This window comes from Diabrotica virgifera, chromosome 5 (genome assembly GCF_917563875.1).
Source record: "Diabrotica virgifera virgifera chromosome 5, PGI_DIABVI_V3a".
Classification (NCBI taxonomy): domain Eukaryota; kingdom Metazoa; phylum Arthropoda; class Insecta; order Coleoptera; family Chrysomelidae; genus Diabrotica; species Diabrotica virgifera.
The window spans coordinates 151227231-151250708 of record NC_065447.1 but is presented as its reverse complement, the minus strand read 5'-3'; the positions used below and the strand labels follow the sequence as shown (position 1 = coordinate 151250708).

Here is a 23478-nt window from a genome sequence, read left to right as displayed (position 1 = left end):
AAGTGCGCTTTCTCTAGCCAAGCAAATACGCGTATTACGAACATTTGACGTAAAACTTCGTCCATGTTGGCCATTCTTTCGAAGTGTCAAAGAGTCAAGTGATGGTTGTTGTTCATGTCAGTATTTTGTGTACTTATGTGTTATTTCGAGTTCGACATCCGCCACTGTATTTCACAGCGTTGTTGTAGAAGAGTTTAGTGACAGGTCGCCGAGGTATACGGAAAAGGAACCAATACTAATTTTAAAATTGTTTCAATATTTTCAATTAGAAAAGGAAGCTCGACAAACTTTGTTGCCAATTTCTGCTGTTTGTGAAGTACAATTGATTTACTTACTGTTTATTTCAGCGTGTTGCTGAGGCATAATAATATACAATAAACAATATTGTTTACTTTTTATTTTTAATAATATACGGGATTACCCCCATTATCAAAAAATATAAATATGTTAACATATTGTGTAAAAATCAAATCTACTAATATCTCTAATAATCCACCTTGCAATAAAAATACTAGTTTAATGCCACAAGCTTTCACCTGTGGCTAAGTACGATCCTGGCATATGTCAGGTTAGTCAATAATTACATGAAATAAGTCTCGACACACTCAATACATATAATATGACGTCATAAGTAATGACGCACTGAAAAAAGCCTCTGAGAACTACCATATAATATATTCCACAATACGTTAATTTATTTAGGTAAGAACCCAACGAATTTTGATTCCTAGTACTCAATTTGTGAGTAGAATAAGGTAATAAAAGACAGTTTAAAATGTAATTTGGTTTCGGAGACCACCACCATTTGTTTACGTACTTTAATCCTTTTGGATTCCTCAGAACAGCCCGTGGTGTGCTCTGAATCGAAACCAAATCTAAGTGTAAGTACCCTTTCAGACTAAGACACCGGTGTTCAATTGCAGCAAAGCATTGGTGAGCCACTAAAATCAGCCAGACACTCGAAAGTGGCTTGTCTGTAGCAGTGGCGGCTCGTACCACTTTAAGAAGGTAGTGCCACAACTCGGGCAGCCGCCAAAATTTTTAGTGACGGATTCACGATATTGTCAAAAAAAGGTATACTGACAACAAAAACTAAAAAAAAAAATATGCGCGGATACTTTTATCTTATGTACATATCTTAAGTTTATTGATCTGAGGTGCCAAGCAATTGTCCAACATTGATCAAAACAGTTCCGTAAATTAATTAATAATAAAAACCTCTTAACCTACCACCAGCATTTACTGCTGATAGTGCTTGAAAATTGTTATTACGATTTAGTCTCTATTTACCAATTTATAAAAATAATACTATTTCATTATTCACACACATGCACAAATTTTTGTAATGTCACTTTTAAAGTTTACGATATATGAAGTTCATTCTTCTATTTTTTGGTTGCAAAGTTTTCAATGACTTTATTATTAAAATTATCAATACAATTTACAAAATGCTTTTCTGCAGATAGCATACCTAAAGCACTAGGTTTCGATGTAAACATCGAAAAACAGCGTTCTGCTTCAGATGTTGATATAGGAATGGTAACTAAAATACTTAAAAGTTTAATAGTTTCTTCAAATGTGCTTTTTAAACCTTCCCTCTACAATAAAACCGATAGCGAAACAGCCCCAGAGGTAGTACTTAATTCGTCTCGCTAATACAGTACCTACTTCTAATTCAGTTTTAAACCGAGTTTTGCTTAAAAATTAAAATTGTCTCCATGGTTCATTAAGAAATGATTCGGAGAACTGATGCTTATAAGCAGAAAACTTCTCCGACATAAATAAATTAGAAGCAACTAAATGTCCGGAGAAGGTAGACCTTTGAAAGATCTGGTACTTTGAATAATATGAACCTTTAAGTCGTTGTCTAATTCGGCGCTAAAATTGACCAGCTTCTTAAATATCGATACATTTTTGGCAAAGTAACGTGACATTTTTGGCGAAAATCATGTTTTTCCATTAAACTAGCACGATTATTGTTTAGAAGGTACTGCCAAAGTGTAGTAAGTCTAAAATTACTTTTTTCTACAACCACTATTCAAAGTGCACTTTTCTGCACGGTTTTATGTTAACAAACTTGATATTTTCTCACAGTATAAGATATTTGACATTAGTGTGCAGAAAAGTGACGTTTCTGTGCCGCAAAGTGACGTTTCTGTGCCGCAAAGTTCTTTTCTGCACAGTTGACTACCTCATTCTGAGTAACGTTATATTCTGTTTACATCCGTGGACTACCGCATTCTGAGTAACGTTATATTCTGTTTACATCCGTGGTTAAACTTTAGACAAATATATAACCTATAAGACAATTATTATATTTAACTATAGCATAGAAACTAAATTATGGATGTTACAACTGTTTTATTTTACAATTTTATTCTTATTAAACATTTTATAATTATCAAATAACCAATAAGGATTTAGCAACCTGTGCAAGAGACGTCGAATGAAGTAGGTTTTGTGTAAATCCGTGACTGCATAAATATAATGTCAAAAATGTGTAATAATTGTTTAAATTTAAACAAATTAAGGCAGTGCATTAATTTTTTAACTGATTTCTGTGCAATTTATTTAGGTATAAGGAATTTAAATTGATTAGTAGGTATTAATTAAATACAGTTTAAAATTTATCACATAGGTACCTATTATAATTAATCGTCGTTTGGAAATTGTGATTTTTATTTTTAGGAAAAACTGTGCTTGTAGAAAAAGTATAGTGTGAAACACGTGCAGAAAGGTAATTTCTCACTCGTTTGAATTGCGGCACTCGCTTGCGCTCGTACCGCAACTTTTCAAACTCGTGAGAAATTAGTACCTTTCTGCACTTGTTGCACAATATACTATAAACATAATATATGTATAGGTTTACTACACTTTGGCAGTGCCTTCTGAACAATAATAGCGTTAGTTTAACGGAAAAACATGATTTTCAAAAATCTCACTTACGTTACTTTGCCAGGAATGTATCGATATGCCTCTATTTTCTGAATTTTCTTTTTCGTCGTGACCTCTTAAAGCTAACTCGAAAGCTCCACAACACCTTATAACATTTGTAGTTTTTTTTTCTAGCGAAAAACCACCAAAAAAAATTTTAAAATACTAATCTTTATTGTCAATTAATAAATTAAACTTAATAAATAATCAAAATATTATCAAAATACCCACGATCATGATGCACTAAAAGTTTAAAATACAAAAACTTTTTAACAGAAAATATACATAATAAAAGCGACAAACCAGCACGTAAAGAAACTCAAAATAAATAGACCTGGCTTCATACCCTCGTGCCTGGCACAGAGATTCTAATGTTAAGGTATACTAATAGTCCAATATAGCACTTTCTCTGTCACTTACATATAATGCTCGTAAAATCTTTCTCTCTTTACTCGTGCCAGTACTGACTTCGGCGCGAAGGAGATTCTCCTGTCGAATACTCTCCGCTGTCGGCAGGGATTGTACTGCGCCCATAGTTGCCATATTTTATATAATTTATGAAGATCAAAAGAAATACACACAAAAAAATTAAAAAGTTTTATATGTTTATGGATAGTTAGCAAGGTAGTGCCATGGCTCTATGGCACTACCTCACGGGCCGCCACTGGTCTGTAGTACCCTTCCAGACGAAGACACTGGTGTCTGACACCGATGTCCGCCAAATTGCAGCAAAGCATTGTTTTAAATGAATGAATACAGATGAGCCACTTTGAGTGTCTGGCTGATTTTAGTGGCTCACCAACGCTTTGCTGCAATTGAACACCGGTGGCAGACATCGGTGTCCGATAATTGCAGCAAAGCATGAGCCACTAAAATCTGCCAGACACTCAAAAGTGGCTCCGTCTGTAGTCGCTTATTTAAAACAATGCTTTGCTGCACGGTGGGGGACACCGGTGTCAGACAACAGTGTCTTAGTCTGAAAGGGTACTAATTTTTTTTTTATTGACATCCCAATTTATTACAATCTGCCATTTTTTACAAAGTAATAAGCATTAAGTAATATTTTTGTCGGCTAAACTATTGACATTTGGCGAACATACCCATTAATATGCCGGTCTTAATGTTAGTCTACTAAACAATTATTGGTTCTGGGAAAGAAAGGGTACTAATGTAAGCAAATTAATAAAAATTCATTTATCGTTCCGTATCCGTATGTCTTGTAAATTGTAGAAGAATCGGAATCAGGTGTTAGTACATACAAGAATTTTACTTTCCAACGTAAGAAATTTAGTTCCCCTGTTTGTTCTTTAGATTTGTCGTTTTTTTTTAATTTGTATCAATTAGAATACATATCACTCAGTAAGGCCTGAATAAAAAATGCCAAAAGCAAAAAAACGTGCCGAAAGATGATATTAACTTCCAAAAATTCATCAGAGTGATGATCCCCATTCAACTTTTTTGAACATTCCCATTGTTCAATAATAAAGGGGCCTTGGAAACACACTATAATTCAAAAAGAAGGAGTTGTTCATGCAAGGTCGGCACCATACTGTTTCTATACTTGAAGTAAGAAATATAGTAGAATGATCAGATTTTACTGATTTAACACATAGTGCGGCGCGCGGCGGCTGGTTGTTGTAGTAATTAAATGAATCATTAAAAATATTTATTTTTTACTTAGGTAGGTATATACCGTCAAACCAGGTATTTGTGTTATTCGTAACAAAAATATTGTGCGACTCACCAGAAAGTTCGAAGAAATATTTCCCAGCGCAACAAATATAATACGTACCTGTAACAAAAAAGAAGAAAAAATATTAGAATATATTATTTCTAATACAAATATTGCGGGAAAACATTTTTGGAATTTTTAGTTAAAACAAGAGCAAGACGTAAATATTTATTCTGCGACTACCAAATGTCAGTACATATAGTTGAAATACGCAATACAGTAGAATGATCAGATTTTTAAGTTTTCCGCTTTAAGATACAGTGCGGCGGCTGGTTGGCCTATATACCGGTATATACCGTTAAAGCAGGACATACCATATGTGCTAAAATTAATTTTGAGCAAATTTGTAAAAAACCAAGGTTGTTTTCCAAAAAAACAAAAAAAAATAGGTTTTTTGATTTAAACCAGGTTTATTTGGTTTAAAGCTGGTTTATTTGATAAAAAGTATAATAAATCAAAATACTTTAAAAATTAATAAATCGTTTTATAAAATAATAGTAATAAACAATGAAAAAATGATTAAGACAACTTTTATTTTTATTTACACACACAAAAAATTAATATAACAAAAAACATCTTTAAGGTTTTTTTCTTTAAAAACCAGTTGGTTTAAACCTTGGTTTCAACCAAGGTTTTAAGCATGTTGGTTTAAACCTACCAACACTGTCAGCAAGACTATTGACATTATAAAAAGTATCAAGAAGAGAATGCTGGACTGTTTTGGACATGTAATGAGAGGTCCCAAATAAAGGTTGCTACAAACTATTATGCAAGGAAAAATAGCAGGCTAATGCAGTCCAGGACGAAGAAGGACTTCATGGTTGAAGAACTTGCGAGGTGGGTATTGTATTGATACAAGCTTGCTATTTAGGGTGGCAGTGAATAAAATTAAGATAGCAATGATGATAACCAACGTTCTGAATGGACATGGTACACGAGGAAGAAGAACTACACAATCTTATTGCATTTGATAGAATTAAAGATTCTTTCGAATCCTTTTTAAAGAAGAATTTACGTCATTAAGAAAAAATAAAAATGACTGGTCTCTTTGGGTTATTTACAAACATGGATTAGCTTGATCCCATTTTTATTGTCGTGAACTCTGTTTTAAGACTAGTCTTCGAGTCGGATTGTCATATAACATACTATGTACCTCTGTTTGTTTCTGAGTAAGAAGTAAAACAAATCTGGGTTATTCTTTGTTTAGTGCCAATAGCAAACAATAAATCAAATACGGTTTTCACTCTCATCATATTATACTGTAGAATTCAGCAATTGCGTGCCGTGCATCAGCACTTGTCACTAATTACTTCAAGTTATAAATAATACATGGAACATCATGAATTCATCATTGAATTAATGACACAATAAGAATGAACTTGGCCCGTGAATAAACGACAATGGCTTCTGGGTCACATTTTCTATTCAAACTCACAACTAAATAAGTGTAAGTGTGTGTGAATTATTTATGCGACTATGGGTATGTTTGGTTGAAACATATGAGCGACATATTAAAAAGAAATCAGAACTTAATGTTGATGTACACTGATTGGTACATGCGAAATTATGAAGAGAAAATAACAACGAAAAAACTGTGAAGAGTTACGGATGAACGAAAAGAACTAAACCGACAAATAACATTACAAACAAGAAACAAATAAAGAAAATAGCCACGATGCTATAAGTATATGGTAATGAAAAACTAGTAACATAAGAAAACAATATATACATACATAAAGATTTCAAGTTAATAGTTCGGGTGAAAACGGTAAACAAAATATTTAGAACTAAAAACACAGGAATAAATCGATTTTTAAATACAGCACCTAGAGACTTGCAACTTTTTGCATTGTGTTCGAGATGACGTCAGGAAAAAGTCTACAATAGAAAAATTGGTGGAAATGCTTAATTGCATTTAGGGCCAAACCAAACGGACCACTCTGTGGATCCACAAAGCAGCTTCCGATGACTGGCCGTGGGTTCTTATGTGAAGTGGGCGTTGCACCCCAGACGAGCACAGACCACTTTTGTAGCTGCCGCAGATGTTTAAGAGAATTAATAGGGTGAGCACCTAAAATGAATTTCGATTCGGAACGATTTTTGATTGAAGTGCAAAACAGACCGGCTATATGGGATACAAGAACCCGAGGGCAGATTTATAGGGCATTAAAAGGAAAAGCGTGGGACGTCATCTTTGAATGATTTGTTTCTGATTTTAAAGAAGGTAGCCCCATCGAAAAGAATAAATCCCGTAAGCAATGTTTTCTCTATTTATATTTACATTTTATTATACATTGGATGCATTTGAACTGAACAAAACAAAATATTGTTTGTTTATTTATGTTAAATAGTGGGGTCCCATCCTAGGCCAAGAAAGGTTTTATTGTTTGTTGTTGAAAACAAAACGATAAGATATCAGTTAAAAGGGGGTTACAAGCTAAGGGCTTGTCCATATGCGGGCGGTTTGGCAACGTCGACTCTGAGGTTTACCTGTTTTTCCCCTGTTTTTGTTGGTATTAGAGTGCAAAATTATTATATTAACCTTTTCACTGCGGGACCCGGACATATACGTAAAATAATTTCATGTCCGTTAAACGGGAACCGGCTAAATACGCGTAACGTTTTTCGGCATTCGTTGCGGCAACCGTATGAATCAGATATTGTTTACGTATTGTAAGTTGCCTATAGAAGAGAGTTAGGCATAATATATCAAAATTTACAATACATTTAAAAATTTTACACTTTACTGCGGGAGCCGTACAAATCCGCACCTTTGTACACAGGCAAGCACTCTGGAGGATTTACTTGTAAAATCTTAGGATTCCCATTCGCCGTATTTATGTAGGATAGTGTTTATCACGTTAGTTTAAAAAGTCAATTGTGTGAATTACAGTTGCTAATACACCTATTATGGACTTTGAAAAAAGTACAAGAGCGCTATGACTGGTAATTTGATAAATAATCTAATAAAAATAATATGTAACAGTAAATAATCTGAGATTTTGTGTGTGTAGCATTTACCATAGATAAAAATGATTGCAAATAAAGGCCGACAATTGCAGAACATATATCCGGTTTTGCCACTCCTAATAAAAGTCGGAAAAATCTTCAAAAAACAAAATGTTGAAACTGTTGAAAAATGTCTGTTACGTGGACCAATTATTAATTTTCAATAATCTAAAAAACAAATTAACAGTTACTTCTACAAAATTGCAAATACAGTCCTGAATACACTGTAATGATACACTGCGCGAACCGTATTTATACGCCATCACTACACATCGACTGACTGCGGCAACCGGATTGATCAGCACAGGCATGAAACAGCCGTACCAGAGACCATACTACTTTTGGGTATAACTAGCCGCAGTGAAAAGGTTAAGGGCCAGATTTTGTTTCTCGGGGTTTTTGGGGTCGCTAAACATGAATACGCCATCAGCACTGACCTGTAGAGCACCTATGCAAAGGGTTTCTATTAAGGCACATCATCTGGAGTTTCGAGTGTTTCCGGGGCTAAATTAATGCAAACAGGCAACAGGCTACTCGGGAATTTTTGGGGCTCCCTGGTATCCGATTTTGCTCTCCGACACTAAACTGATGCAAACAGAGTACTAGGGCATATCAGTCATACTGGGTACAATCCGCGGGTCGGTTCTGATGTCATATTCATGTTGGTCAACCCCAAAAACCCGCGAGTAATCTGTTTGCATCAATTTAGTGCATAAACCCCTCGAAACTCCGAAAGATGACGTGCCTTAGCAGTGACGCTGGGCAACAGGTGCTCTGGGGATTGGTTCTGAGGGCATATTCGTGTTCAGAACCTACAAAAATCTCTGAGCAATCTGTTTGCATTAATTTAGTGCCGAAACCCCAGAAGACGACGTGCTTTAATAGTGAAACTGTGCACCAGGTACTTCGGGGGGTCGGTTCTGATGTGTGTTCGTGCTCAGCGATCCCAAAAACCCCCGAATTATCTGTATGCATCAATTTAGTATGAAAAACCCTCGAAACTCCAGATGGCGTGCCTTAGCAGTAACCCTAGGCTCGAGGTGCACCGGGGGATCGGTTCTGATGACATATTCATGTTCACCGACCCCAAAAACCCCTCGAGTATCAAAATCTGGCCATTAATATACTGATTTTGTCTTTATGCACTTTTGGATGCATTTTTTGCACTGTAAATGTAATTATACATTTTCAGCCATTTTTCTGTTGTAGACTTTTTTCCTGACGTCGCGTCATCTCGAACATAATGCAAAAAGTTGCAAGTCGAAAGATGCTGTATTTATTATATATTATTATTATTATATATTATAATTCGATGTTATAATTATATATTATAATAAATAGTTTCTTCGTGCGGAATGAATAGCCTTTTGAAGCAGTAATTCTTCTTGAAAAACAGCCTGTCCAGTATATGGACATAATTTAGATTTATTGGCTTGATTGAATTTAATAGGTAATCTGGGGTACAACTTGAATAATCCACAATTTCCACAGTTAATGTACAACTTAAATTGGTACAATATGATATTAAACAAATTACAGTTTTCTGCGACTTCAAAGAGAAGAAAACATGCCCGCAATATATGCAAACATATGCAAGATAAGAAGAGTCTAGGTCGAAAAAGGCACGAAAACTTTAAAATTCATTTTTGTTTTGCTAATACTTGCTAGTACTCTAATATACATCTAAATGCTTATTCATATATTCGTAGAATCATAATTTCGATTTCAACTCTGTCACTGTCACGACGATAACAAAAGGTATTACCCAGAAAACAAGTTATCGCTAAGTTTATTCTGCCAAAGCATTGTTCTAATTATGCGCAACGTACATAGGTTATTATGCAAAAAAATAGCTACCTCAATACTTTTTTGTTTATCTGACAAGAATAAAAAACCGCTAAACGCCGTAAAAATGAGTGGCGCATACAATATTCCAGCTACAAAAGATCTGATATGAATATTACGTGGCGCAAAAATGTATTTTCATTTTAATGCAAAACAAAAATCTAGTTTTATTTTAAAATATTTTTCAATAATATTTAACCAATTTGAAGTAAAACGCGCCACAAAAGAGTAACTTTAATACAGTTTGAATTTTGAAACTCTTTTGTGGCGCGTTTACTTTAAATTTAGCAAATATTATGAAAAAAAACTTTAAAAATAAAACTAGAATTTTGTTTTGCATCAAAATGAAAATACATTTTCGCGCCACGTAATATTCATATCAGATCTTTTGTAGCTGGAATATTGTATGCGCCACTCATTTTTACGGCGTTTAGCAGTTTTTTATTCTTGTATCAGGAGTTTTTCAAAGTTATTTATAAATGAAATGTATAAAGTTGAATGAAATGTTTCTTGATTACACATTAAGCTTTATAAATGGTCGCCTTTGTCGCATTATCTCCCAAATGATCTAGAGTCCATCGAATGTCACTAGATTTTTTTTCTGTTCGAAATAGATTGAAAAAAATATTGGGATGGCCGGTAAATGAACTCGGATTGCCCGTTGCCAGATCAAATTAGCGTCGTAACCACTACAACTACATAAACCATTTAGGGAATAATCGTTAAATGGATTATACTTTTGTAGCTTAATAACTTCTAAACGGCTTAACCGATTTTGTTCACTAATCATGAGTTTGAAACGTATTGACAAGTAGTATCTTATGCATCTAAGGTCAAGTATGATAACTGGAGCTATTACAGGAATTATTGAGCTTGAAAAACCGTTTTTCCCATAAGAAATAGATTTGATCATACTTATGAAGCTTATAACTTAAAAATTCGAATTTTCCCGGATATAAGGTATACATATACACCGTTAGATTCGTTTAGAGTCCTTCTACAAACGCTCAGTTATTGGCGTAATTCGTAGGTTGAAATTTTGAGTAATTGTCGAAAGACCAAAATTTTCAAAGTTTAGTTTTTCAGTTTTTCGGCTATACTGAGCCGTGTGTATGTCTAATCCTGACAGCTTAGACACCATTTGAAAGCTTAACTCAACGCTATTGATTTGGTGTATTTACTGTCCTCCTGTCTCTTCTTGAACCGAAGATATATACCGCCAAAAATATGCCGTTTTGTACCTACCAAGTCCTATAGCTGGCTTATGGGTAGTCAAAACTCACAAACTACACCGGTTCTGAATCGGCCATCACCCCCTCTTCAAACACAGAAAAAAAAATTCAGATCGGTTTAACTTTTCCACACACATACATACATACATACATACATACATACATACATACATACATACATACATACATACATACATATATACATACATACATACATACATACATACATACATACATACATACATACATACATACATACATACATACATACATACATACCCACAAACATTTTCCCTTTTTTAAATAAAAATTGACTCATATTTCTGAGCTCGGTAACTTTTGAACGGTATAACCGATTTTCAAAATTAGACATGCGTTGGAAAGATAATGATCGCTTCTATTAGAGGCCGCAAAGGTCGGAGTTAAATTTTTGAAGTTTTTGGGAGTTTTGGGGACGAGAACGAAAAACAGACCCTAAATAGAAAGGGCCGTAAAATTCACACCCTTGGACCAAAATGGATGGTTGACATATAAATGGGTGAGTCTTTTCCTGAAATTTAAGATGGGAGTTGGCCCAATTTTCAATTCAGTCAGATTTAGAAAATCGAAAATTTCGTGTATATATAGTGTCGCGTGTGGGGGGTGTAGGTGTGCGTAGAGATTTAACACATCCGAAAAAACAGGAAAAATTGGGAAAAAACAGTTTTTTCCGTTTTTTTCCAAACCATTGGAATAATTGGAAAAAATGGGAAAATTTAAATATTTTTTAATTGAGACTTGAAACGTGAAAAAATACCCATTTTAAAGTTGGTTAACTATATCTATATATTTTGTAAAAATAAATGCAGGGACATACTTTAATAATATGCATAAATACAAATATGTATATAGGGTTAACAATTATAATATTATTGAAAGTATCAAAACCGAAACTTCAACGATAGAAAGCACAATATTTAACCAAAGCACTCAGTGGTTTTCATCCGAGTCTGAATCTGAATCTTCAGACCAAGCATCTGATTCAGACTCGATCCCCGCTTCATCATCCTGAACGGATAAAACAACATGATTTTTATCTGTTTTTCGTTTATAACCAAATTTAAATGAATAACTTCTGAATTTTATCCTGTGATTGTATTTCTTTTGCTGGTATGTATGAGGCCGTGTAAAGACCAGTTTCTGAAGAGGCGGAAGATGGAGGTCCATTTAAAATTCGGGAGCTAATTGGCATAAGTGGCTGCGATGTAAACAAACCTTGCCACCATAATATAATGGGATGAGCATTATTCGCACTATCCCATAAAGAATTTCGACTAGAAAATCCAGTTTTTGTACTAAATCGGGTTAGATTTGCCACCACCTTCCCTACATCTAGTTTAAGTGAACGAGCCATTTAGAAATGAAGTCTGTAGCTTCCATTAGTTAGTCTTCGTTCAATAAAATTATTCTCCTTTAAAACGAGCATCAAGAAAATTGGCTGCAAAGTCAATCGGCCTAGAACAAAATTCGTAGCTTTCTTCAACATATTTTAACAAGCTTTCGATAAGAGAACTAGTCTGGTTAACTTGTTGGGCAATATTTAATATTGTGTCTTTTATATACTTAAGAAAAAAGGTACTTCGGATAATATAGATGTATGCGATTCTACTAAATTTATCGATTTTAATACGGGATGCAGGATGTGTTTAGCATATTGTAACAAACTTCAATTTTTCCTTTTTTTCCTGTTTTTTTCCTGCACCCAATTTTTCCGGAAATTTTAAATATCTGGGTGTGCGCCACTGGCGAGAACTGCCGTTTTCTGGTAATGGTATTTAATTTATTAAAAAAACTAGAGAATTACTATAGCAGACCACTTTTAACACACGCTTGTCAAAATCAATCGCAGTGACAAGTTCGCTAGTGTATGGTTATGGTTAGTCTCACAAAATTACTATAATTGGTTTTTGGCTCATAATATACCAATACCAAAAAAATTATAAAAAAAAATACCAGACGAATTAAACATGTGCTTCACGTATGACACCGCCATAGATACTCAGCGACTTTTCTCTCAACAAGCGACTTCACATTTTCAGGGGAAATAAGGGAGAATAAGGGAAAATATTTTGGAAAGATCACTAACATTTGCTCACGTGATGACAATAACAATATTTTTATACTGACAACGTACCTGCTAATGACACAATATTTGATTTGGAAATGCCTGATAGCCCAGTTTTTATGGCAGTAGATTACAATAGGAAATTAATCATTTGATCAAAATAATTTTCGAAAACATCAGACGTCGTATCTTCATGGTAATCATTCGTTGAGTTTGAAACAAATTCTGGCAAACCTCGATCAACAAATCTTATCTCCTCCAATATGAGTAACAATCAGAACGAGGACGTTTACTACAATAGCTACCCAAGTAGCACAATAAAAACCTTTTAGTTTTATTTAAGGTTTATAAAAGTTTTATTGTGGTAGATTTAGTGCTTCAAAATCGCTATCCAACTTTTTACATTAGATTGGAGAAAGATTGGAGAAAGTGCCAGGAAAATTTGTGAACACAATTCATGGTGGTAAAAAGAAAATTGCTAGGAGCTAATGTAGATATATAAGAGACCCAAAATAACACAGAAAATCAGGGCGCCGAGAGTTAGGACATGGTTGGGACATGTTTGACGAATGCCACAAGAAAGAAACGTCCTAAGAGTTTTGTTAGCAGGAGAACAAGGGAAGAAAAGAAGAGGGAGACCACGAAGGAAGTGGTTGGATGCCGTCCGGACTGACATAGAAGAAATGGGTACAAGAGACTGGAGAGAACAAGTGAAGGACCGGAAAAAGTGGAAGAATTTAGTCAAGACTATCGAAGCCAAGGGCCTCCAAGGCCTGTAGCCTTGTTATATATAAAAAAATTGCATTTTGTGCAGAAAGAAAAATATCTCTAAACTGCATAGAAAACGAAAAATTTGTAACTCTGAAAATATCGCCAGAAATGAGTTCGATTTTGTAACTCGGGGATTTATAACTTTAAAACTGTTAACTTTTGAGAAAAATGTCAAGAAACTTATTTTATTTAGAATATCCCAAAGAATCTAGAAAAAATATTTTTCCGGGGAAAATAGGAGATTTTTGAAATAGAGCGCGCCGCGCGGGCAGAAAAACCGGATAAACACGCTTATTTAACCATTAAAAAACAACGGTATAAATTAAGGTTAGACAGGATCACTCTTCAGAATCTTGAAGCTGAATGTTCAATATTCAATTTAAGTATCTTGCAACATCAAAAATACTAATTTGAATATGAGTTTTTAAGTCTCGAAAATGCGTATTTTCGCATGTTTCAGATTTAAAATGGCCTATAACTCGAAAACTATCAATTTTTAAGAAAAATAATTACAAGATACTTTTCCTGTTTAGAATGACCAAAAAAAATCTAAAAATATATGTTCCAGAGCAAAAAAAGAGATCTTTTGTATTTGTTTAAAAAAATTGTATAAACAATTTCTGCCCAAAAATTCCGCCCGGCACCCTTCACATTTGTTTAAAGGGGACATTTTTAAATAGGAATCCACAAAGAAACCGAATCAGAAATTTTCTCAGACAGGAGCGGTCTCACCACATGGCCTATATCTTCTCATTGATTGCTGTACTGTTGAGGTTGCTTTATACAGTGCTAGTCAAAAGTCCGTACCCCCCTCTTTTTTTTTGAACGGTTATACATATAATAGTGAAATTTGGAGGGAGGAAATAAACGGACGTAAGCTTCTTAACTAGCAATGACAGGTGACGTAATAGTGACAGATGACGTTACAGAGCCACTGTGACCGATAATTTTAAATGGGAGCTTATGGCAAGTGATACCTCGTTTGAATGGTATTCAAAATACCTATTCAGTCATACTAATTTTTTTGGGTTTTAGTTGATCTTGATTTTGGTGAATAAATTAAATAAATATAATATTGTAGTTTCGCATTTAATTGATAAAAATTCAAATGTCCGCTTATGGTTTTTTTGTAAAAAAAGTTGACGTTTTTCAATTCTCTAGTAGTTTTTAGGTCAACGTCAACCTTTTTGACAAGTAATCATATGCGGAATTTTGAATTTTTATTAATTAAATGCGAAACTACAATTTTATATTTATTTCATTTATTCATCAAAATTAGCTTAAACTCAAACAAAATTAGTATGACTGAATAGGTATTTTCAGTACCTTTCAAACGAGGTATCACTTACCATAATGTCCCATTTAAAATTATCTGTCACAGTGGCGCTGTAAAGTCATCTGTCATAATTACGTCACCTGTCATGACTAGTTAAGAAGCCTACGTCCGTTTATTTCCTTCTTCCAAATTTCACTATTATGGGGTCCGGACTTTTGACTAGCACTGTATAATTACTTGGGTAGTTTGGAACATTCTACCAGCTTAATACAACTTAATTAAATAATCTCTGCTTTGCAGTGCATCGTACATATTCGTAAAATTGAAAAGAGAACAACCAACTCACCGAAGTAGGTGCCCCCGATTCATCGTCGGCGGACCCGCCTAATTTTAAACTTCAGCTAAATAAAATCGAGTCCGTCAGTTGAGTTAGTCGGGAGTACGGTGTCCATTGTGCATTCCATGGACCCTCTTCAATTATGCAGCCGATTATTTTGGTTCCGTGTGGATTTCGAGGGTCACCCGGGACTAACCGCTACCAGACTTTTCATCAGCAAAACGAGAAAACTCGCAATATTTGACATCGGGTTTGTGTGTACTTCCAGACAAATGGAGAAGTACAAATACAGAATTTCTTAATTACATACTAATACTATAATATAATAAAAAATGCGAATTAAAGAGATCATCAATGTTTATGTCTTATTTGCAATAAAGGGTGTTTTCTGAAGGTAGTTTTGTATTAATTGACATGGAATTTGTCTTTATTTGGAAGAAAATTGTTTGCCGTGTTGATTTTTTTTTTTGAAAATCTACGGTTTATCGGCGTTGTCTACCGATTTCACCCAACCCCAGGGAAAATAGTCCAGCGGTGTTTAATCGTATCATCTTGGAGACCAATTGTACTATTTGCACTACTTTTTTATTTGCAATTTGCAATTTTTATTTGCAATTTGACAAGTTGCATTACTTTTTTAAAGAAAAACCACAGTTTTTCTGGTCAGAGGTTCCCAAACTTTTTTCGCTCGTAAAGTCCTTGTCATGTTTTTCAATTTTAGATAGACCCGCTATTCACTTAAAGAAAGAACACCAAGAGAGAATAGAAAATAAAATAATATGTATTCAGTGATAAGAAAAAAATAATATGTATTCAGTGATAAGAAAAAAATATTTATATATTCTACATGTATTAAGTGTTGTATTTATATACATAACTAAACAAAAAAGACTTAAATAATTTAAGTGATAAACAAATATTTATTTAAATTATTATTTGTCTGAATCTCATAAAAAAGCTTTTGACTACATTTTTTGAAAATTTCATATTTTGAATTTCGCACGCATCTGGATGTTTTATTTTATGTTGTATTGAAATATAGAATTATTTCGTAACATACAATCATAAATGACATAAAAATTTATGTGTCTTCGTTAATCCAAACAACTCAGAGAATCTGAATAGGCCTCAGAATAAGATGTACGGATTGCAAATTGCAAGGGTTACACGGTAATATATAAAAATACACAAATTTGATGAGTCGATGCGATGCGTGGCTATTTTCGCGCGGTCTTAGGGAGAGCGCCCACCAAATTGGCGTGACAAGTAACATGGCAGTGACATAGCATGGGCATGGGACTGGCGTGGCAGGTAGCGCACACTAAAGTAGCATGACATTAAAAAGGCTATTAGTTAAATTCAAAATGTCGTCCTCTGATGAAGTTATGCTAACGCTTTTAAACGTCAACAATATGAACAAAACTCGTCCGTAACGTCAGTTTTGGGTACACCCTTATTGGAAAGAGATGAAAGGGCATAGTGGATTTAATGTATTTAAAGAATTAAATATGTATCCGGCGAAATTTCAATCCTTCTACAGAATCAGAAGAGAAACTCTTGAGCTATTACTGACAAAAATTAGTCCAATAATTTCGAAAAAGGATACAAATTATAGACATGCAATATCACCTGCAGAACGTTTATTAATATATATTATAATCATTATTCATAACATAAAAGTTATATTCATTATTAATTACAAAAACATATATTCATTAATTCATTATTAATAACATAAAAGATATATTAAAAGCGCCCTGGTCGCTGGAAGTTCAAAAACTCCAATAAAGGTTGTTGGGTTGAAGTTGTGGGCTCAGTTACTGTCCTCAGCTCTGTTAATAATCCATCGTTATTACACGAAGTGCTGGAACTACTTATATTTTCTTCCAAAATATTGCCAGCCGTTGACAACATGTGAATTTTAAAAAGCCTTTTTTGGTTTTCGTTCATTTTTTTCATGTCAGGTACCATGCTCATTAGGAAGGAAATGTCTGGGTCTTCATATGGTGTTATGGCCGATGCTTTTTCCACAGACATCTTTTTAGACCGAAAGTATTCCAGTGCGGATTTATTCACTTGTTCTAACGATACTGCAGTTTTAGGGGTTATACGAGATTTTTTGGCTACTGAGATCTGCTGGGAATTGTGCACACTGGATCAAGTATCGTCACGAGTCGAATAATGGCTCTCGGTCGGTGACAGAAGAGGCGGCTCATTTTCTAAAGCCATTAAATGCTGGGATTCATTATCTTCCTCATTTTCACATTGTGACTCGTTATCGCCGCTATTGCTGTCACAGGAGTAGTCTATAGATTGTTGCGGTAAAGGTTCTAAGCTACTCTTCATTGGCCTGGATTTAGTAAATGGCGTGAGAAATTGCATGTATTCAGCGAGGTAGTAAGGTCGCGTTTTTTTGGCAGCAGAACCAGAAGGCGTACATTTTTTTAAGTATCGTGTGTAAGATCCTCGTAAGTTCTTCCATCGTTCTTTGCAAACCGCAACTACAACAAACACATATTATTAGTTAAAACAATACTTTCTTGAAACATTTCTATTACAAGCATATTTTTTTTTCAGATAATTTGTTACAGGTAATTCGTTTCAAGCGCTATCCTACTATTTTCTAAGATGACATACTACTGTACGCAAAATTGTGTACGAAATATCTACAGCAATTTGGACAGTACTCCAGCCAGAATATCTGGCCAAACCATCAAGAGAATTGTGGCTTAAAACAGCTAGTAGATATTGGGAACTATGGAATTTGCCGAATTGCTGTGGGTCTATTGATGGAAAGCATATCAGGATTAAAGCCCCCCCCCCCCCCCGAAATCTGGATCAGCATACTTTAATTACAAAGGATATTTTTCTATTGTATTGTTAGCTGTGGCTGAGGCAGATGGGCTATTGTTGTCGGTTGATATTGGGGAATATGGACGAAATGGTGATGGCAGAGCATTCAAAGAAAGTGCATTTGGAAAAGCAGTAGTTAGCGACCAACTTGATCTTCCCGAACCTAAACCGTTGCCAGGAGAAAATGCAAGTTTTCCTTACTATTTTGTAGCAGACGAAGTTTTCCCCTCTCAGACCGTGTCATGAAACCATATCCCAGAAGACAATGAACAAATGACAAACGAATATTTAATTACAGACTTTCTAGAGGGCGAAGATCTATTGAGTGTGCATTTGGTTTGCTAACTTCAAAGTTCAGAATATTGGAGACGCCAATATGTTGCAATATTGACAAGATTGATAGCATCATTCAAGCTATTTGTGTGTTGCACAATTTTATACGTGTTCATGATGGAGTTTTTACTAATCCGACATTTAAATTGAAAGAACATAATATTATAGCCAATAATAATCCAACACAACCAGGGAGGCATCGCAGACCAACAAAGGTACATTAGAAATAAGTAATAGACTATGTAATTTTTTTAAAGAGCCTACTGGTGCCCAGCCTTGGCAGAGTGACCACTGTGTTTTATACCTTTGTTTATACGTATGCCTAAATAGGTAAATAAAATAGGGTATTCTTCTAAAAATGTATAGTGTTTTTAGCCATCATGTGTTGCCTTATTCGTTTTTTTTTCCTAATAAATATTGTACCACATAGTTTTATTATTGTAAACATTATAGTTTTACAATACAAGTTCCCTACATTTTTTTTAGAACGAAAGCTTTTTATATAGCTTCTTTTTTATTACGAGATGTCCGATAGATGAGCTGCTAAAAAATATATTGGCTCAATTTTAGGTTAAACGGATTAGTTTTGCACCGGCTAGTGAGGTGGTCGTGTTTAAAATATCTAGATGAAAATTGGACATGCCAATAAAAACATGTCATGTTTTCAGCCATTGAAGAAGTAAAATAGATCGGCTAATAAAAAAAGTTATTGATGAATAATAAATAATGTTTTCTTTAATTTGAGCCACGGTGTATATTAAGTAATAGAAATAAATATTGTTATTGTATTATTAGTAAAAATTATTATTTACTATACTTTACCTGTTGCCTTTATTTCTTTTGCAATTTTTCCCATGCAAGTTCTTGGACATTTCTGTTTGAATATTCCTGACTTGTGTTGTCATAGATTGCTGGAAATTTCTCAATTAATAAGACAAAACATTACATTCTGGACTGTCTTCCATATTTAAATTTTTCAACGAACACACGAACACACACACACACACACACACACACACACACACACACACACACACACACACACACACACACACACACACACACACACACACACACACACACACACACACACACACACACACACACACACACACACACACACACACACACACACACACACACACACACACACACACACACACACACACACACACACACACACACACACACACACACACACACACACACACACACACACACACACACACACACACACACACACACACACACACACACACACACACACACACACACACACACACACACACACACACACACACACACACACACACACACACACACACACACACACACACACACACACACACACACACACACACACACACACACACACACACACACACACACACACACACACACACACACACACACACACACACACACACACACACACACACACACACACACACACACACACACACACACACACACACACACACACACACACACACACACACACACACACACACACACACACACACACACACACACACACACACACACACACACACACACACACACACACACACACACACACACACACACACACACACACACACACACACACACACACACACACACACACACACACACACACACACACACACACACACACACACACACACACACACACACACACACACACACACACACACACACACACACACACACACACACACACACACACACACACACACACACACACACACACACACACACACACACACACACACACACACACACACACACACACACACACACACACACACACACACACACACACACACACACACACACACACACACACACACACACACACACACACACACACACACACACACACACACACACACACACACACACACACACACACACACACACACACACACACACACACACACACACACACACACAAACACTAAATGCAAGTAGCACGTGGCAAAAAGTAGAACAAGCTCTATTTTTAACGACGTGGCGTAGCAAGCTGCATGATGCCACTGCCACTGTCATTTTGGTGTGCGCGGAATCATTCGTTCGCATTGGCACATTTTAAGTATTGGCACATTTTAACATGCTAGACGCGCGCTACTTGCTACTTACCACCTACTTACCACTTGCCATGCCAGTTTGGTGGGCGCTGTGAAGGCACTGATAGTTGCTCCTCTGCTATAGAAGACCCACAGCTCTGTGGAGTGAGAAACGCACGAGCGAGTGGGACGCGTATAAAATATAAAATACTTGCAGATCAAGTGAAAGCAGTTTTAACTCGACGATATTAAAACATCATAGTGCCCATCCACAAAAAAGGGGACAAATCAAAATACGCGAATTATAGAGGAATTTCACTCCTAAACACGGCATATAAAATCCTCTCAAACATCATTCTTAGTACACTAACCCCTTATGCTGAATATGTCCTAGGAGAATATCAAGCCGGTTTTATGGCAAACAGATCAACTACTCACGCTGAGACAGCTTCTAGAAAAGGGATGGGAGTAGACCCATACACAATCTTCATAGACTTTCGACAGGCATATGATAGCGTAGAAAGAAGCCAAGTATGGAATGCTATGGCGGAGTTCTCAATACCAAAGAAACTCATTCGGATGACCAAAGTCTGTATGGAGGGTGGAATATCTAAAGTACGTGTAAATAATAAACTGTCTGGCAGCTTTGAAATCAACAGTGGACTCAAACAGGGTGATGCGTTATCTCCACTACTTTTTAACCTTGTATTAGAGAAAGCCATGAGGTCGGCCGAAATAAAAACAGAACTGATATCGGTTCAAGGTCCCAAGCTATTACTAGCATACGCAGATGACATTGATCTCGTTGGAGACTCCATCCTATCCATAAAAGACATTTTTAACAAGGTAGAAGGAGCAACAAGTGAAGAAGGGCTGAAGATTAATGAAGAGAAGACAAAATATATGTGTATAAATAGAACGACACGAAAAGACAGGGTAGGACAAAATGTGACGGTTCATATCTTCAATTTCGAAAGAGTACAACGTTTTAAGTACATAACTGGGGCGCCGTAGTCACAGCTGAGAACGATGTTACTGAAGAAATAAAAGACAGAATCCAATCGGCAAATCGTTGTCTATTAGCACTGAATAAGCTTATAAAATCAAAAAATCTTACAAGAAGTTCCAAGATCAAAATCTATAAATCCATCGTCAGACCTGTACTTACATATGGATGCGAAACGTGGACCATGACCAAAGCAAACGAAGAAAAGCTCAGACGTTTTGAACGAAAAACACGAAAGACACATTTTCGGACCTCATCACGACATTAACACAAACCAGTATAGGATCACAACCAATATCGAATTACAAAAAAGCACTCTACAATGACACCGACGTTGTCCAAGGAATCAACTCACAGCGACTAAGATGGGCAGGTCACGTGCACAGACTTCGTAACGAGAGACTTGTAAAACTGGTATGGGAGGAGATTGCTACAGGCAAAAGACGACTCGGGCGTCCCCGAATGCGATGGAGAGATAACATCCAAGCAGATCTCCGGAAAATGAACATTCCATTTGACCCTAGGTTAATGGAAAACCGAACAAATTGGAAAAAAGTTGTACAGTCAGCCAGGACCCACCCATGGTTGTAGCGAAAGGTGATGATGATGATATTAATTAGTCCATTGAAATGTTACATTTAGGGTTGCATTTTTTAGAGGAGTCGATTTTATTTTTTAATGTGTAGGGGGGGGGTCAGTAGAAGCTTAAGTTTAAGCTTGTGGGGTCGCCACCCTTGTCCCCCAGCCGCCATCTTGGAAAAAGGGATGCAAAGGGCTTTCTCGCTGTATCTCGTAAACTAGCAACCCTACAGAAAATTTATTTACACATAAAATGTAGCAAATTAAATTTTCTACAATTTTATATCCATTAGTTTTTATCATTAAGTGAAAAACAAGTTATAAAAAAAATAAGAAAAAATTTTATAACAAGTTTCCTTTTGGAGGTTATAACTTTTTTTCCGTTCATTTTACAATAAAATAACATTACAGCAATTTTGTAAAAGATTTTTAAATGAACAATATCCACTATAAAGGTGTTTAATTTTTACTTATCTAGGTTTTACAGCGCTTCAATCTTGACCAGATTCTCGAATGCTCATAGGAATACAATAAAAACAAAACATTAGGCTTACTTTTCTATCTATATATTTGTTAATTATTATTTTAATATTCCTATGCTATTATTAACCTATTTTTGACCCTTTTCCCCACCGTTTAAAAACGGACAACAAACTATAGCTTTCAAAAGAACGGTTTTTCAACACCTGGTTAACATTGAGCCCTATATGTGGCGGAGTGCCTGGCCTATCAGCCTTCTTAATCAGACATGTAATTTGTATTATTTATGGATATATTTTAATCTGTGATGTTAATATAATTTTTAATATGTGATTAATAATGTGACGTTATTTGCTCAATTATGTTTAAGAATTTATTCAAATAAAAATTTACTCTACTCTTCTCTACTCTATATTCTCGAAATAAACTTATTTTAGTTTCATTTTTAAATATAACATAACCTATTTCGTCTATTAATGCATTACGGTGCGAAGGTACAGTCGCACAAGGAGGGCATTACTCTCTTTTAACGTAGATAAAACAGGAGCATTATCCTATAAAGGAGATCTTCAACCCTTACCTCTTCATAACAGCCAGATCAGTATCGTTGATTCTGTAAAGTTTCTTGGTATTCTTTTATAGATAGCAACCTTAGATGGTCCCTTCATATCGATGTGTTAAGCAAGAAACTATCCTCAGCTTGCAATGCAATAAGATATGTTTTCAAGGTAATGAATTTAGCCTCTTCCAAAATATCATATTTTTCTTTGTTCGAGTCGACCATATCTTCGATATGGTCTTCCTTTTTGGGGTTCTGGTACAGCTGCCCAATCCAACGATATTTTTAAATTACAAATCTAAAGAAATATATATTATATTCTGCAAACAAACTATACAACCATCTCCCTCTACAACTTA

At 35.3% G+C, this 23478-nt stretch overlaps 1 protein-coding gene across 1 annotated transcript; it reads right to left on the bottom strand.

Moving 5' to 3' along the window:
• Positions 1–16972: 16972 nt before the first annotated feature.
• LOC126885174 (uncharacterized) lies at positions 16973–19451 on the bottom strand. The gene is made up of 2 exons (XM_050651600.1): positions 19249–19451; positions 16973–17741 (listed from the first exon to the last, which is right to left on the bottom strand). The coding sequence occupies exons 1-2, from the start codon at positions 19280–19282 to the stop codon at positions 17398–17400; spliced, it is 378 nt and encodes a 125-aa protein (XP_050507557.1). The 5' UTR covers positions 19283–19451; the 3' UTR covers positions 16973–17397.
• Positions 19452–23478: the final 4027 nt, after the last annotated feature.

Bases quoted from the DNA above. Each gene is read 5' to 3' on its own strand.
- LOC126885174 (XM_050651600.1), bottom strand. From the start codon at position 19,282: ATGGGAAAAATTGCAAAAGAAATAAAGGCAACAG. The intron at 17,742-19,248 runs GTAAAGTATAGT...TGTTTGTTGTAG, and splicing joins AAAAGAAATAAAGGCAACAG to TTGCGGTTTGCAAAGAACGA.